The 15,336-nt window shown below is 43.9% G+C and overlaps 1 protein-coding gene and 1 long non-coding RNA gene across 2 annotated transcripts in view; one reads left to right on the forward strand and one right to left on the reverse strand.

The window, feature by feature from the left end:
- The window catches only part of GRM5 (glutamate metabotropic receptor 5), a 786,169-nt gene that overhangs the window by 711,621 nt on the left and 59,212 nt on the right, over positions 1–15,336 (forward strand). Inside the window, exon 14 of the mRNA XM_069564782.1 lies at positions 1,166–2,105. Coding sequence (XP_069420883.1) covers positions 1,166–2,105 — 940 coding nt within the window. The remainder of the gene's footprint in view (positions 1–1,165; positions 2,106–15,336) is intronic.
- Positions 1–15,336, reverse strand: part of LOC138426357 (uncharacterized) — an 87,280-nt gene that overhangs the window by 14,259 nt on the left and 57,685 nt on the right. The gene's annotated exons all lie outside the window — the stretch shown is intronic.

Below are 15,336 nucleotides of genomic sequence, written 5' to 3' on the forward strand. Positions count from 1 at the left end.
CTGAACTGCAGGCAGATTCTTTACCACTGAGCCATCAGGGAAAACCAACTCCTCTCCTGCTCATTCAATAAAGATATCTCATTTCTGTTTTAAAAATCTAACTGACAGGAATGAGCCTTCTAGAGCAATGGTTCTCAACTCTGGCTGCACACTTAGAAGCCCTTCAAGTGCCTTTTAAAAATCCTGATGCCCAGGCCAGTGAAATCAGAAACTCTGGCAGTAAAACCTAAGCCACGGTATTCTTAAAAAATACCTAAGTGATTACAGTGTGTAGTCAGGCTTGAGAATCACTGTCCTAAAGACATTTTAAAAGAGGGCACATAACCCAAATGTTGCCACATCGCTGTGTTTTTTGTGGTAGAGTCAAAGACAGCATAGATGGGATCCAATGTTGGTCATCCTGGATGCCTTTACCTTTCACATACCATCTCATCCACGTAAACAGTCTGTATCATTTCAAATAGTTCTCAAATCCCTCTACACATTTATCTCATCCAAAATCCACTCAGAAATCCAAAGAATGTTTAAAACACACACACATACAAATCTGACCACCTCATTCCTCTACTCTGCATAGATCCCTCCAATGACTTCCCATCCATCTAAGACTCTTTGCCTGGCAAGATCCCCTCCTGTCTATATCCCAGGCTTATCTTGGGCCACATTACTGTATGTGACCTCCTCCCATGCCCCCAAGCTCTTTCTGTACAATTGATTTATTTGCCAAACCAACCAAATCCACAAACGAAGCTACACCTCAGTGCTTGCATTTGCTCATTCCTGTTGGAGGAGGCTTCGTTACCCGCAGATGGAGTCAAGATCCTTGCTGTGTGTCAACGTGGCCCTTATCCCACCTGGGAGTCTTTAAAAGAGCCCCCCCCCCCTTCCCCACCACGTTTGTTTGTTTAAGGGCAGGGAATACGTTCTTTATCATTTTGTTTTCAGAACCCAGAACAGCTCCTATCACAGAGTATACATTTGATAATCTAAAGATAAATATTTGATGACTGAATATCTGCGGAAAGGACTAGTATGGGATACTGAAGTTAAAAGGGTCGACTGGAGGCCAGCTGAGAGAGCCACGAGCACCTGCCTGTGCCTTAGCACAGGTGGCCCACACCCCCATTTCTTCCCTCCTCTTCAGTGTGTGTCTGTGTCTCTGCAGGTTGTGACTTGATCCCAGTGCAGTATCTCCGCTGGGGTGACCCCGAGCCCATCGCAGCCGTGGTGTTTGCCTGCCTTGGCCTGCTGGCCACCCTGTTTGTCACCGCAATCTTCATCATCTACCGAGATACGCCAGTAGTCAAGTCCTCCAGCAGGGAACTCTGCTACATTATCCTTGCTGGCATCTGCCTGGGCTACTTGTGTACCTTCTGCCTCATTGCGAAGCCCAAACAGATTTATTGCTACCTGCAAAGAATAGGCATTGGTCTCTCCCCAGCCATGAGCTACTCAGCTCTGGTCACCAAGACCAATCGCATTGCCCGGATCCTGGCTGGGAGCAAGAAGAAGATCTGTACCAAAAAGCCCCGATTCATGAGTGCCTGTGCCCAGCTGGTGATCGCGTTCATCCTCATATGCATTCAGCTGGGCATCATCGTCGCCCTGTTTATCATGGAGCCTCCGGATATAATGCATGACTACCCGAGCATTCGAGAGGTCTACCTGATCTGCAACACCACCAACCTGGGGGTCGTCACCCCTCTGGGATACAACGGACTGCTGATCCTGAGCTGCACCTTCTACGCCTTCAAGACCAGAAACGTTCCGGCGAACTTTAACGAGGCCAAGTACATCGCCTTCACGATGTACACCACCTGCATCATTTGGCTGGCCTTTGTGCCCATCTACTTCGGCAGCAACTACAAGATCATCACCATGTGCTTCTCCGTCAGCCTCAGCGCCACGGTGGCGCTCGGCTGCATGTTCGTGCCCAAGGTGTACATCATCCTGGCCAAACCCGAGAGGAACGTGCGCAGCGCCTTCACCACATCCACCGTGGTGCGCATGCACGTAGGCGACGGCAAGTCCTCCTCGGCCGCCAGCAGGTCCAGCAGCCTGGTCAACCTGTGGAAGAGGAGGGGCTCCTCTGGGGAAACCCTAAGGTAAAGCTTGTGGGGCGTGTGGGGGATGTAGCGGGGGCGAGGGCGTGCCTGGCCCCTGTGGCCGAAGCAGTGGCCTTTGTTTCCCGGGGCTTTTACATGGAAAATAGCTGAGGAACTAAAACTAGGGGAGGCGGGGCGCTGGCTAAGGGTTTTGGACATCGGCCTTGAATGGTTTTCGTGGAAAGAATTGGATATATACCTATAAGTGGATATGGGACCTAGTGACTTAGCCTAAGCCTAGAAACTTAGAAGTTGAGATAAAGGAAAAAAAAAACAAAGACTTGGGGCAAAGAGAAGTGAGGTCAGAAGGACTGGGAGAGCACAGCTACGTCACTAAGGCAAGGCAAGGTGTCTGGGTCCTGAGGGGGACAGAGACCCACTGTGGACTAAACTCTGACTCAGTAGAATGGAGCAGAAAGGAGCGTAGAGAGCAGAGCACCAACAGCCTTACCCGTCTGCACTCACATGGCTCTGACTCGAGCCCAGACAAACCCCTGATTGCCTGTGCCACAGAGATGCAAGAATGCAGAATTGGTCTTTCCATTCTTAAGGGGCAACATGAACTCCTGGGACATGTCTAAGGAGCTGAAAGGGGCAGAACAACAGAGTGGTTTTGCCTATAATCAGCCTTAACAAGCAGCCAGTTCCCCACGCTCCCTGCCATCCCGCCCCACCCACCAAGGTCAGTGTCCCAGCTAACAGTTTTTGGGCAACCGCCATCGGAAAAGAATCTGAAGCCAACACCCAAGGCCGCCCCCCCCACCCTTCCAACCCTCCCCCCCATATGAGGGACTAAAGCGCTTCAAAAGGCAATGAGATCATCTTAGTGGCCTGAGAACCATTTTGGAGGTGTCAAAAAGGCTACATAGACTGTTACTGGGAATAACATTTAAGAATGCATCTCAAAAGAACCAGTCAGAATACCATCTGCTAACTCTTACAGAGATTTGAGAATTTTCCGATAGACAAGTGGGAGAGAAATACTTTTCAAAAGGAAGATAAATAGCTAAACACGAATCCTTGAACAATTCTCTTACCCCATCATTTAGCCAGCATGAAAAGTCCCACTTTCCAGTCAGCCCTAATTCATCAAAGCCTGAAAGACGGGTGATGGTAAAGGTACTGTGTCTGCTGAGGACTAAAACAGATTTCACAAAATGCTTAGAGTTTATCCACACGGCCCAACTCATTTGCATTGTTACCTTGCCTCCCTGCCTCTTTCAATTCCTTCTGATTCCTGTATGCCTCTCATCTCTTTCCATGTATACTGTGAAAGGTATTCAACTAACTTGTAAGCCTTAGTAAAAAATAACCTCTGCTACTTCTTCAATAAATCCTGGAAATGCCATGGTCTATACAGAAGATCTGCCATATATCTAACTGCAGGCATACTTTCTGTCTACCTTCCTGACTCCACTCTCAAACATTCTTTTTCTGTAACTCTGCATGATCAGCCTTTTATTTTGTCTAAGAAAATTTATTTTTCCAACCTTTCATTTTATCAGCCTTTCTTTAAACTCTCTCTTCAAATATAATCTTCCAGGGCATCCTGATAGATAAAAGAAATAGGTTGCTGGAGGGAATGTTGTGAGTCTGTACCTAAGTATCCCAAAGCACACCAGGGTAGGCTCCTTAGAGAGAGGATGCAGCAATGGTGAAGAGCACCAACCTTGAAGCCAGCTTGTCCTGAGTTTGAACACTAGCACTGCCATTTCTTCTCTCTGAGCCTTAGTTTCTTCCTCTGCCATATTGAGATCCAATCGCCTACCTCACAGGATCGTCAAAAGTGAAAGAAATAGTGTGTGCAAAGGCCAGGCAAACAGTAGACATGTTAGTGGAGGTAGCGGAGTGCAGAGCTGGGCAGCATGGAATTGAACAGCAGCAGCATCACTCACCAGCTGTATGACCAACCATAGGCAAGTCACGTGACCTCTCTATACCTCGATTCCTTCTCTGATGAGTGAAACGCATATTACATATAGTGGTTATAAGACTAAATGAGTAAATATACGTAAGTGCTTGCCACACAGTATGTACCAGGGACAGAGGAGCCTGGTGGGCTACAGTCCATGGGGTCACGAAGAGTTGGACATGACTTAGTGACTAAACAACAACAGCAAGTACTACTGAAGAGTTTTCTATTATTATTCAATTCAGTCGCTCAGTCCTGTCTGACTCTTTGCAACCCCATGGACTGCAGCATGCCAGGCTTCCCTGTCCCTCACCAACTCCCAGAGCTTACTCAAACTCATGTCCATCAAGTTGGTGATGTCATCCAACCATCTCATCCTCTGTCATCCCCTTCTCCTCCCACCTTCAATCTTTTCCAGCATCAGAGTCTTTTCCAATGAGACAGTCTTCCCATCAGGTGGCCAAAGTATTAGAGTTTCAGATTCAGCATCAATCCTTCCAATGAATATTCAGGACTCATTTCCTTCTGGATGGACTGATTGGATCTCCTTGCAGTCCAAGGGCCTCTCAAGAGTCTTCTCCAACACCACAGTTCAAAAGCATTCAATTCTTCAGTGCTCAGCTTTCTTTATAGCCCAACTCTCACATCCATACATGACTACTGGAAAAACCATAGCTTTGACTAGACGGACCTTTGTTGGCAAAGTAATGTCTCTGCTTTTTAATATGCTGTCTAGGTTGGTTACAGCTTTTCTTCCAAGGAGCAAGCGTCTTTTAATTTCATGGCTGCAGTCACCATCTGCAGTGATTTTGGAGCCCCCCAAAATAAAGTCCCTCACTGTTTCCATTGTTTCCCCATCTATTTGCCATGAAATGATGGGACCGGATGCCATGATCTTAGTTTTCTGAATGTTGAGTTTTAAGCCAGCTCTTCACTCTCTTCTTTCACTCTCATCCAGAGGTTCTTGAGTTCTTCTTTGCTTTCTGCCATAAGGGTGGTGTCATCTGCGTATCTGAGGTTATTTATATTTCTCCCAGCAATCTTTATTCCAGCTTGTGCTTCATCCAGCCCAGCATTTCACATGATGTATTTTGCATATAAGTTAAATAAGCAGCATGACAATATACAGCCTTGACATACTCCTTTCCCAATTTGGAACCAGTCTGTTGATCCATGTCTGGTTATAACTGTTGCTTCTTGACCTGCATAAAGATTTCTCAGGAGGCAGGTAAGGTGGTCTGGTTTTTCCATCTCTTGAAGAATTTTCCACAGTTTGTTGTGATCTACACAGTCAAAGGCTTTGGCATAATCAATAGAGCAAAAATAGATGTTTTTCTGGAATTCTCTTGCTTTTTCTATGATCCAACGGATGTTGGCAATTTGATCTCTGGTTACTCTGCCTTTTCTAAATCCAGCTTGAACATCTGGAAGTTCTTGGTTCACATACTGTTGAAGCCTGGCTTGGAGAATTTTGAGCATTACTTTACTGGTGTGTACTAACTTAACAACTGTCCATCTTTTTCCGCACCTGAAAGCGTCTATGTTGGGTATGCAATAAGGACGATCTTAATAACAAAGAGAGCATCATAAAAGGCAGGACAGACCTATAGATATACTGATTATATAGCCTGGGCCTGCTCGAGGATCTGTGTTTTCACCTTGTCCAGCTGTATGCCTGACTAAAGAGCACAGCCTTTGCAGGGTAAGCTTGGGAGGGGAGGCCGTGTCTGCCTTGTCCATCACTGTGCCTCTAGTGCCTAGAAGTACAGAGAAGGGTGCCTGACACATAGATGACACTCAGGAATCATTCGTTGGTATGTCTGGTGAATGAATGGACTGGAGAAGGCAGTAATGTGGTAGTTATTTTTTGCTTATCTTCAAGTGTGCACACTACTGCCCCCTAGTGGTTCTTTCATAAGCTCAAGCTTGCAGTGATCTGTATTAAAGATACCCTCTGCACTCACTCCTGGGGTCATCAGTTTCTGCTCAAGACTGGGATCATTAATCCCATCCAAAGATCTCATGTTTTGCTATAATTCTAACATTCCTCTAGTAACATTAAATTACTGTTTTCAACTATCTCATTTCTAATGGCAACATAAGTAACAAAATCCACTGATAATGCTAATGCATGCATGCATGCTAAATTGCTTCAGTCGTATCTGACTCTTGCGGCCCCATGGATTGTAGCCTGCCAGGCTCCTCCGTCTGTGGGATTTTGCACGCAAGAATACTGGAGTGGGTTGCCTTGCCCTCCTCTAGGGGATCTTCCCCACCCAAGGATCAAACCTACATCTCTTTCTTCTCCTGCATTGACAGACAGGTTCTTTACCATGGCGCCACCTAGGAAGTCCATACAAAATAGGAATTCTCAAGATTTGGGGCAGTATTTTAACTTGTTTCCCCTATGGGGTCATGTAGTTATCAATGATTAGATTTTGCAGTTAGTACATCTGGGTATTAGAAAATCAAAGAAGTTACAGAGGGAACTTTGGCTACTGTTGGCTTTTCTGTATGCAGTCTTGGCAAATTCTGGTCTATGTGATTATAGCGGAGATAGGCTACACTCTGATTATATAGAAACTTCTTTCTGCTATTAACCAAGATATTCGGGCTGGAACCTGCTTTTGACATAAAGAAGACAAAAGGCCAGAGAAAGCTAGCATACCCTTGCATCACATATATTCCACAGCAGCTCCCCGTTTTGAAGTTATAATTCTAAAAAATAAATTAGATCCAAATTAAAATTCTTCTTACAGCACTTCCCTGGTGGCTCAGTGGTAAAGCATCCACCTGCTAATGCAGGGACATGGGCTCCATCCCTGGGTCGGGAAAATCCCCTGGAGAAGGGAATGGCTACCCACTCCAGTATTCTTGCCTGGGAAATCCCATGGACAGAGGAGACTGGTGGGCTGCAGTCCATGGCGTCATAAAGAGTTGGACACGACTTAGCAACAAAACAACAACAAAAATTCCTCTATACCTCCCATGAGCCCTCGGACGAAGTATTCCTTCCCTGTGGTCCAAAATCAAGAAGTTCAGAACACTGCAGACATGACTGCTTGTGTATGGGTTTCTGTCTCCTTTCATAGTTTTCTAGAGGCCACTGTATATCACGTTACCTGTCACACTGGGGCTTATTTAAAGGCAAACAAGTGGACTCGGGTGCTCCCAGTATTTTCACATTTTAGTCTGAATTACCTTCATTAGTTGTGCTCCTCAGGTTTGCATCCTGTAATATGCCAATGGGCCCACTACTGGGATCTAAAGTGAGCTTAACGGTGTAACCTAAGTCTGTGGATGTCAGTCTCTGGGGAGAAGCTGCCATGCCTGCCTGACTCTGCTCCCCTCCATGCAATGTGTGAAGAGGCAGGCTGCCGTAAACCCGCACTGGCTGCCGTAAATCTGCACTGGGTGCCGTAAACCCGCACTAGCTGCTGTAAAGCTGCACTGGGTGCAGGCCCTCTCTCTGAAAAGGCTTATACATGTCTCTTCCACATCTCATGGCAGACGGTGAGGGCTCTGTTTTAAAAGAGGACACTAATTGCCTAATTTAAAATGAGAAACATTAATAACTTCTGAGGTTATAGTGACTACATTTCCAAAGGTTAGTCCATCCTCTGTGTGAATTTGAACAAGGTACTTGAGTCTGCTTCCTCACCTGTGAAATGGTATTTCAGTGTTGTGAGGAGTGGCCAAATTCATATGTATTAAATGCTTCCTAGGAACACAAGGAAAGCACTCAATAGATGGTAGATAAATCTTTCAGAAGAGTAAACTTGCTGCAAGTAAACTTGCTGCAAGTAAACTTGCTTTTCAGAGACTTATATGACTTGTTTGCTTTTCATTTCTACGTGTTACTAAAAGTATGCATAGACTGTTCCTAGCATTCCTCCAGCACTCACCGATGCTGGAGCCAACTTCCTCAGGCCTCTTACTGATGTATGTGCAAGAGCTCCATGCATGGCACCCCCTTACGAGGGAAATCAGTATTCTTGTAAGAGTCCGCCAAGAATTGCCTTTAGGTGTTACTGGCCCAGACCGTCTCATATAATAGCTACCCCTAGATGCAAAACAGTGTAAGAAAGCATGCATTTCGTTTAGTTTTCACATCTTCTATTATGGAAACTGAAAGGGAGGGAGGAGGTGTCAGGTGCTTATTGGATACGCAAAGAGCCTTAGCTCTTCGGCTTTGGAGCAGAGCATTTCCCACAATGTATTCTCTGGTAAGCTAGTGTCACAAACCATTCCTTGCCATGGACAGTGGCAGCACTTACCAGTTTAGCAGCAGTAGTAATACTCATGGGCTTCCCAGGTGGCTCAGTAGTAAAGAGGCCTCCTGCCAATGCAGGAGATGTGGGTTCAATCCCTGGGTCAGGAAGACCCCTTGCAGAAGAAAATGGCAATGCACTCCAGTATTTTTGCCTGGGAAATCCCACTGACAGAGGAGCCTGGCAGACTACATCCATGGGGTCACAAAAGTCAGAAGTGACTTAGCATGCACGCACACACACACACACAGAAAGAGAGTAATACTAATAGAATTGTCTAGAGGTCAAAGAATACTTTGGCCACCTGATGCAAAGAGCTGACTCACTGGAAAAGACTGTGATGCTGGGAAAGATTTGAAGGCAGGAAGAGAAGGAGGCAAAGGAGGATGAGATGGTTGGATGGCATCATTGACTCAATGGACATGAGTGTGAGCAAACTCCAGGAGACAGTGAAAGACTGGGAAGTCTGGCAAGCTGCAATCTATGGGGTCGCAAAGAGTCAGACACAACTGAGTGATTGAGCAACAACAACATAAAATGTTTAATTAATTATGGCAATACTTATTCCCATTTTTCAAATGAAGGGTTTGAGGTCCAGAGTGGGTAGAACACTTGCCCATAGTCTCATGACTAGTAAGTTATGGAGCAGCTTTTTACTCAGGCCTTAGCTCTTTGGCTTTGGAGCAGAGCATTTCCCACAATGTATTCTCTGGTAAGCTAGTGTCATAAACCATTCCTTGGGAAAAAAAAAAAAGTTATTTGGTCAAATAAGCTTGAAAAAACTCTATTACCGGCGATAAACACTGAGAAGCCTTGCAGTGTATACACCAATCATTCATTTGTGAATTCTTTTCCAACTCTTCCCAAGCTCGCTGAACATAACACTATTTTTTCAAGTAACTCTCCTAACATTCTGGAGAGTTGATACTACAAGCAGAGTTCTCTTTGGAAACCATCACCATAGCCAAAAAAGAAGAAACAGTTCAGGGGGCCTGAAGAATAGTTCCTGTCTTCAGTGAGAAGGAGGCTAGAAAGAGCCAATTCCACCTCTGATCATGGAGAGAATCACTTTTGTTCTCTGAGCACCAAAGGGAAGCACAGAGCCTGATTCTAACAGATCGAAAAGTTTCCTGAGAAGTTAAATAGGCTCATCCTAGAGCACAAAAAACGAAAGTGCCTGGAGTCAGTCATTCAGTTCACTGAACTAGCAAGGGGAGATTTTTATTTAAAAGAGAATGAGTCACTACAGATTATATATATATATATAGAAATGTATTATTTGTGCCGTCAATGTATAGAGGGCCCTGTGATTAACATTTTGGTTCTAGACCCTAATTTTCCAGCATGACATGGTGAGTGTCAAATCACTGTCAGGAAGATAACGCCATGCTTCTTTTTAGGGCCTTCACTTCAGCTGCAAATTGACAAACGAACACAAAGCCAGTTCTGACCTAAATAAAGCGTTGAATTTGATGAGTCTAAAGTTCTAGCCCTTCAACAGTCAGAAATGCCAGGGTCACGGGGCTGAGGGTGTGAGAAGCAGTGGCCCTTTTGTGGCTAAATGGATGACAGAGGCCTAGAGCCCTGGATGATAGATTTTCTCAGAAGGTAAAACCCTCCCCAGGGATTCTTGTCAGGTGGCAGAGACATTTAGCCTTGTCTCCACCTTAATTTTAGAAACTATCATTTGCCACTTTTGTTTTAATTAACTAATTAACTTTGGTCTAATTAACATTGTCGTGAAGGCCCACTTTAGGCTAGTTTCTAAAGCAACTGTCTAAGCCCTTTCACATTCATCGCCCGAATTACAATCTGCCCGGAAAATTGGGTCTCTTGTGTGAATTCCAATATATCCAACTATTAGAGCTTTGAAGATTTCCAATTGCTTAGAGTTCGTTAAGTGGTGATTCGTCTTGATAAAGTGATTTGCATGCTAATTGTCCCTCTCTAGAATTGTCTGCCTCTTCCTTCTCTCTCTCCAGATCTTTTTTATCTTCCAAGGCCCAGGTTCCTCAATGAAACTCTATGAGATTAAACTACCTCTTAGACTTTCCCTCATCTGGACTCAGAACATTTAGCATGCATTCCTCACGCCTTCTTCATTTATTATTTACTCACAAGCAATTACTGAGAACTGAGGATTGCCAGGCACTGTGCTAGGTCCTGGGGATCTGAGGGTTATTTTGTGTATGTACACAACAGTTTCACAACATAGCTAATGAGATATTAAAAGTATCTGGATTAACATATACACACTATATAAAACAGCCACCCACTCCAGTACTCTTGCCTGGAGAATCCCATGGATGGAGGAGCCTAGTGGGCTACAGTCCACGGGGTCGCAAAGGGTCGGACATGACTGAGCGCCTTCACTTTCACTTTCACTATATAAGACATAACCAACAAGCAGCTACTGTACAGCACAGGGAACTCTACTCAATATTTTGTAATAACCAACAACAGAAAAGACTCTGAAAAGGAACATACACATATATATTTTTAAGAGGTACATGTGCGTGTACTAAGTTGCTCAGGTGGACTCTTTGTGACCCCATGGACTGTAGACCACCAGGATTTTCTGTTCATGGTATTTCCCAGGCAAAGATATTAGAGTGAGTTGCTATTTCTTCCTCCCGGGGATCTTCCCAACTCAGGGGTCAAACCCACATCTCTTATGTCTCCTGCACTGGTAGGGAGATTCTTTACCACTAGTGTCACCTGAGAGCCCTGGGCAAATGTAATTCAGGTGACTATTATATCTACCACTGCGGGCAAGAATCCCTCAGAAGAAATGGTGTAGCTCTCATAGTCAACAGAAGAGCCTGAAATGCAGTAATTGGGAGCGATCTCAAAAATGACAGATGAAATTGGTGCATTTCCAAGGCAAATTATTCAACATCACAGTAATCCAAGTCTGTGCCCCAACCACTAATGCTGAAGAAGCTAAATTGAACAGTTCTATGAAGACCTACAAGGCCTTCTAGAACTAACACCAAAAGAGATGTCCTTTCCATCTTAGGGGACTGGAATGCGAGAGTAGGAAGTCAGTAGATGTGTGGAGTAGCTGGCAAGTTTTGCCTTGGAGTACAAAATGAAGCAGGCAAAGACTAACAGAATTTTGCCAAGAGAATGCACTGGTCCTAGCAAACACCCTCTTTCAACAACACAAGAGAAGACTCTACACATGGACATCATGAGACAGACAACACCGAAATCAGACTGATTATATTCTCTGCAGCCGAAGACTGAGAAGCTCCATAGAGTCAGCAAAAACAAGACCTGGAGTTGACTGTTGCTCAGATCATGAACTCTGTACTGCAAAATTCAGACTTAAATTGAAGAAAATAGGGAAAGGCATTCATGTATGATATAAATCAAATCTGCTATGATTATATAGTGGAAGTAACAAATAGTTGCAAGGGATTAGATCTGATAGACAAAGTGCCTGAAGAACTAAGGATGGAGATCTATAACATTGTACAGGAGGCGGTTACCAGAATCTTTTTAAAAGAAAAAGAAATGCAAGAAGGCAAAATGGTTGTCAGAGGAGACCTTACAAACAGCTGAGAAAAAAAGAGACGCAAAAGGCAAAGAAGAAAGGGAAAAATATATCCAACTGAATGCAGAGTTCCAAAGAATAGCAAGGAGAGTTAAGAAAGCCTTCTTAAGGGAACAATACAAATAAATAAGAGGAAAACAATAAAATGGGAAAGACTAGAGATTTCGTCAAGAAAATTGGAGATGCCAAGGAACTATTTCATGCAAAGATGGGGATAATAAAGGACAGAAAGAGCAAGAACCTAACAGAAGCAGAAGAGATTAAGAAGAGGTGGAAAGAATAAACAGAAAAACTTTTTCTTTTTAAGAAAAAAAAAAAAAGGTCTTAATGACATGGATAACCACAATGGTGTGGTCACTCACCTAGAGTCAATATCCTGGAGTGTGAAGCCAAGTGAGCCTTAGGAAGCATTACTAAAAACAAAGCTAGTGGAAGTGATGGAATTCCAGCTGAACTATTTTAAATCCTTAAAAATGATGCTGTTAAAGTGTTGCACTCAATATGCCAGCAAATATGGAAAACTCAGCAGTGGCCACAGGACTGGAAAAGGGCAGTTTTCATTCCAATCCCAAAGAAGGGCAGTGCCGAAGACTGTTAAGACTACTGCACAATTGCACTCATGTCACACGCTAGAAAGGTAATACTCAAAATCCTTCAAGCTAGGCTTCAATTGTATGTGAACCAAGAACTTTCCGATGTATGAGCTGGATTTTAGAAAAGGCAGAGGAACAAGAGATCAAATTGCCAACATCCGCTGGATCATATAAAAAGCAAGGGAATTCCAGAATAATATCTACTTCTGCTTCATTGACTACATTAAAGCCTTTGACTGTGTGGATCACAACAAACTGTGGAAAATTCTTCAAGAGATGGGAATACCAGACCACCTTATCTGCCTCCTGAGAAACCTGTATACAGGTCAAGAAACAACAGTTAGAACCAGACATGGAACAATGGACGGGTTCAAAATTGGGAAAGGAGAACTTCAAGGCTATATATTGTCACCCTGCCTATTTAACTTCTATGCAGGTACATCATGTGAAATGCCAGGCTAGATGAATCCCAAGCTGGAATCAAGATTGCCAGGAGAAATAGCAATAACCTCAGAAATGCAGATGATACTACCCTAATGGCAGAAAGCAAAGAGGAACAAAAGAGATTCTTGATGAGGGTGAGGAGAGTGAAAAAGCTGGCTTAAAATTCAACATTCAAAAAACTAAGACCATGACATCCTGTCCCATCACTTCATGAAAACAGAAGGGGAAAAAAGGGTAACAACGGCAGACTTTATTTTCTTTGGCTTCAAAATCACTGTGGATGATGACTGCAGCCATGAAATTAAAAGAAAAGCTATGACAAATCTAGATAGTATATTAGAAAGCATATATCACTTTGCCGATAAAAATCTGTCTAGTCAAAACTATGGTTTTTCCAGTAGTCAAGTATGGATGTGAGAGCGGACTATAAAGAAAGCTGAGCGCCGAAGAATTGATGCTTTCAAACTGCAGTGCTGGACAAGACTTCTGGAAATCCCTTTGACTTCAAGGAGATCAAACCAGTCAAATCCTAAAGGAAATCAATATTTCCTGAATATTCATTGGAAGAACTGATGCTGAAGCTGAAACTGTAAAACTTTGGCCACCTCACACGAACAGCCAACTCATTGCAAAAGACCCTGATGCAGGAGAATATTAAAGGCTCAGAGAAGGGGAAAACAGGATGAGATGGTTAGATGGAATCACCAACTCAGTGGACGTGAGTTTGAGCAAACTCCCGTAGCTGGTGATGGACAGGGAGGCCTGGCGTGCTGCAGTCCATGGGGTCGCAAAGAGTCAGACATGACTGAGCAACTGAACTGAATAGACTGAAGTTTAGTAAAGGGATCCAGGATACTTATTAAGAGTCTGCAGGGGAATAGAGGGGCCCAAATGTAGAAGCAGTAAATTGTACACGTTAAGAATTAGCAAAACTTGTCAAAGGAACCAATTCAAATGATAACAATTATTTAAACATTTCAATGTCTACTTAGATGTCCTCAGGACTTCTTTACTGGCTAAGATAGGACAGAGAAGAGCTCTCTCTTCCTACCAGGGAAGGCCCCTGGTAATATGACAACTCCTGCCCTGATCAGCCTTGCATCTCGTCCCTCCCTGCTTGACTTTCCATACTGACCTGCTCACAAGTTTCCAGCTTTCAGGCCTCTATCAAGGTGGCTCCATTGGTATTAAATATACCTGGCCCACTCACCTTCAGCTCTCACTTGGCCAACTCAGACCCATTTTTAACATCATTTCTACTGGAAATTCTGTCCTGACCATCTGGGACATTACAGGGGCATTAGTCCTCTTTCTTCACAGTCCACATGAGCTTCTTCCTACATGGAATTTATCATCTCTGTTGTTACTACCTGCTTGACTGTGACCCCTCTCCCCACATGCACGTGTGCACATGTACACACATACACACACCACCATGAATTTACTAAGCACAGGAGCCACACACACATACACACAATGCCAGGAGCCATGTCTTACTCTTTTTCCGTGTAGTTCATACCCAGCACAGTACCAGACACATAGTGCTCAAATATACTTGTTAAAAGAATGGATGAATGGCTGGATGGCTGGACAGATAACAAAAAATGATGTCTGAGCCACACTGGCATTTGACAATGAAAAAAGGACTAAAGATAGTGGATAACTGCATTTACTGAGCACTTGCTATGGACCAGGTACTGCTCTGAACCCCTTACAAGTATTAACTCTTCTAACCTTTATTGTACAGATGAGGAAACTGAGGCAAGCAGCGGTGAATTTATCTGCTCGCATCCACACAGACTAAGTAGGAGAAAGGCAGGCTAGTTCCAGAGCCCATGCGTGTTAACTACTAAACAGATATTCCTCATTCCAGCTCTTATACACTGTGGCCTGAACTTAGGAAAAACAAGACCACATGGGCGTGGAAAAGGACTCTCCTCCAAGGAGCTTCCCTGAGAACTGCTCCCTGGTTCTTTTCTGTACTGTATTTTCTGGATGTGGTCATACCTTCAGCTGAGCCTGACATGACTGACTTTTATGCTGCATATGAATAATGTACACAGAGGCCTGTGAGATAAAATCTGAACTTTAAGGGCTGCCTGAAATCTTCTCGATGAGTGGTGATGTTAAAATTTCTGTATAGATTCTGCTTGTGAGGGGAAAAAATCTGGCTGACCCATTTTTACTACTTATTATGCTTATTAGTAATATCATTTTATTATAACTAGGAATTATGAGGCTTTATACTACTTTCATGTATAATAATAATTCTTCTTCCTCTCCTCCTTTCTCCCCCTCCTCCTCCTTTCGCTCTGTCTAATCTCATATAATGGCTTCCCAGGTGGCTCAGTGTAAAGCATCCACCTGCCAATTCAGGAGACACAGGAGATGTGGGTTCAGTCCCTGGGTTAGGAAGATCCCCTGGAGAAGGGGATAGAAACCCACTCCAGAA

This window comes from Ovis canadensis, chromosome 21, assembly GCF_042477335.2.
Source record: "Ovis canadensis isolate MfBH-ARS-UI-01 breed Bighorn chromosome 21, ARS-UI_OviCan_v2, whole genome shotgun sequence".
In the NCBI taxonomy this organism is placed as follows: domain Eukaryota; kingdom Metazoa; phylum Chordata; class Mammalia; order Artiodactyla; family Bovidae; genus Ovis; species Ovis canadensis.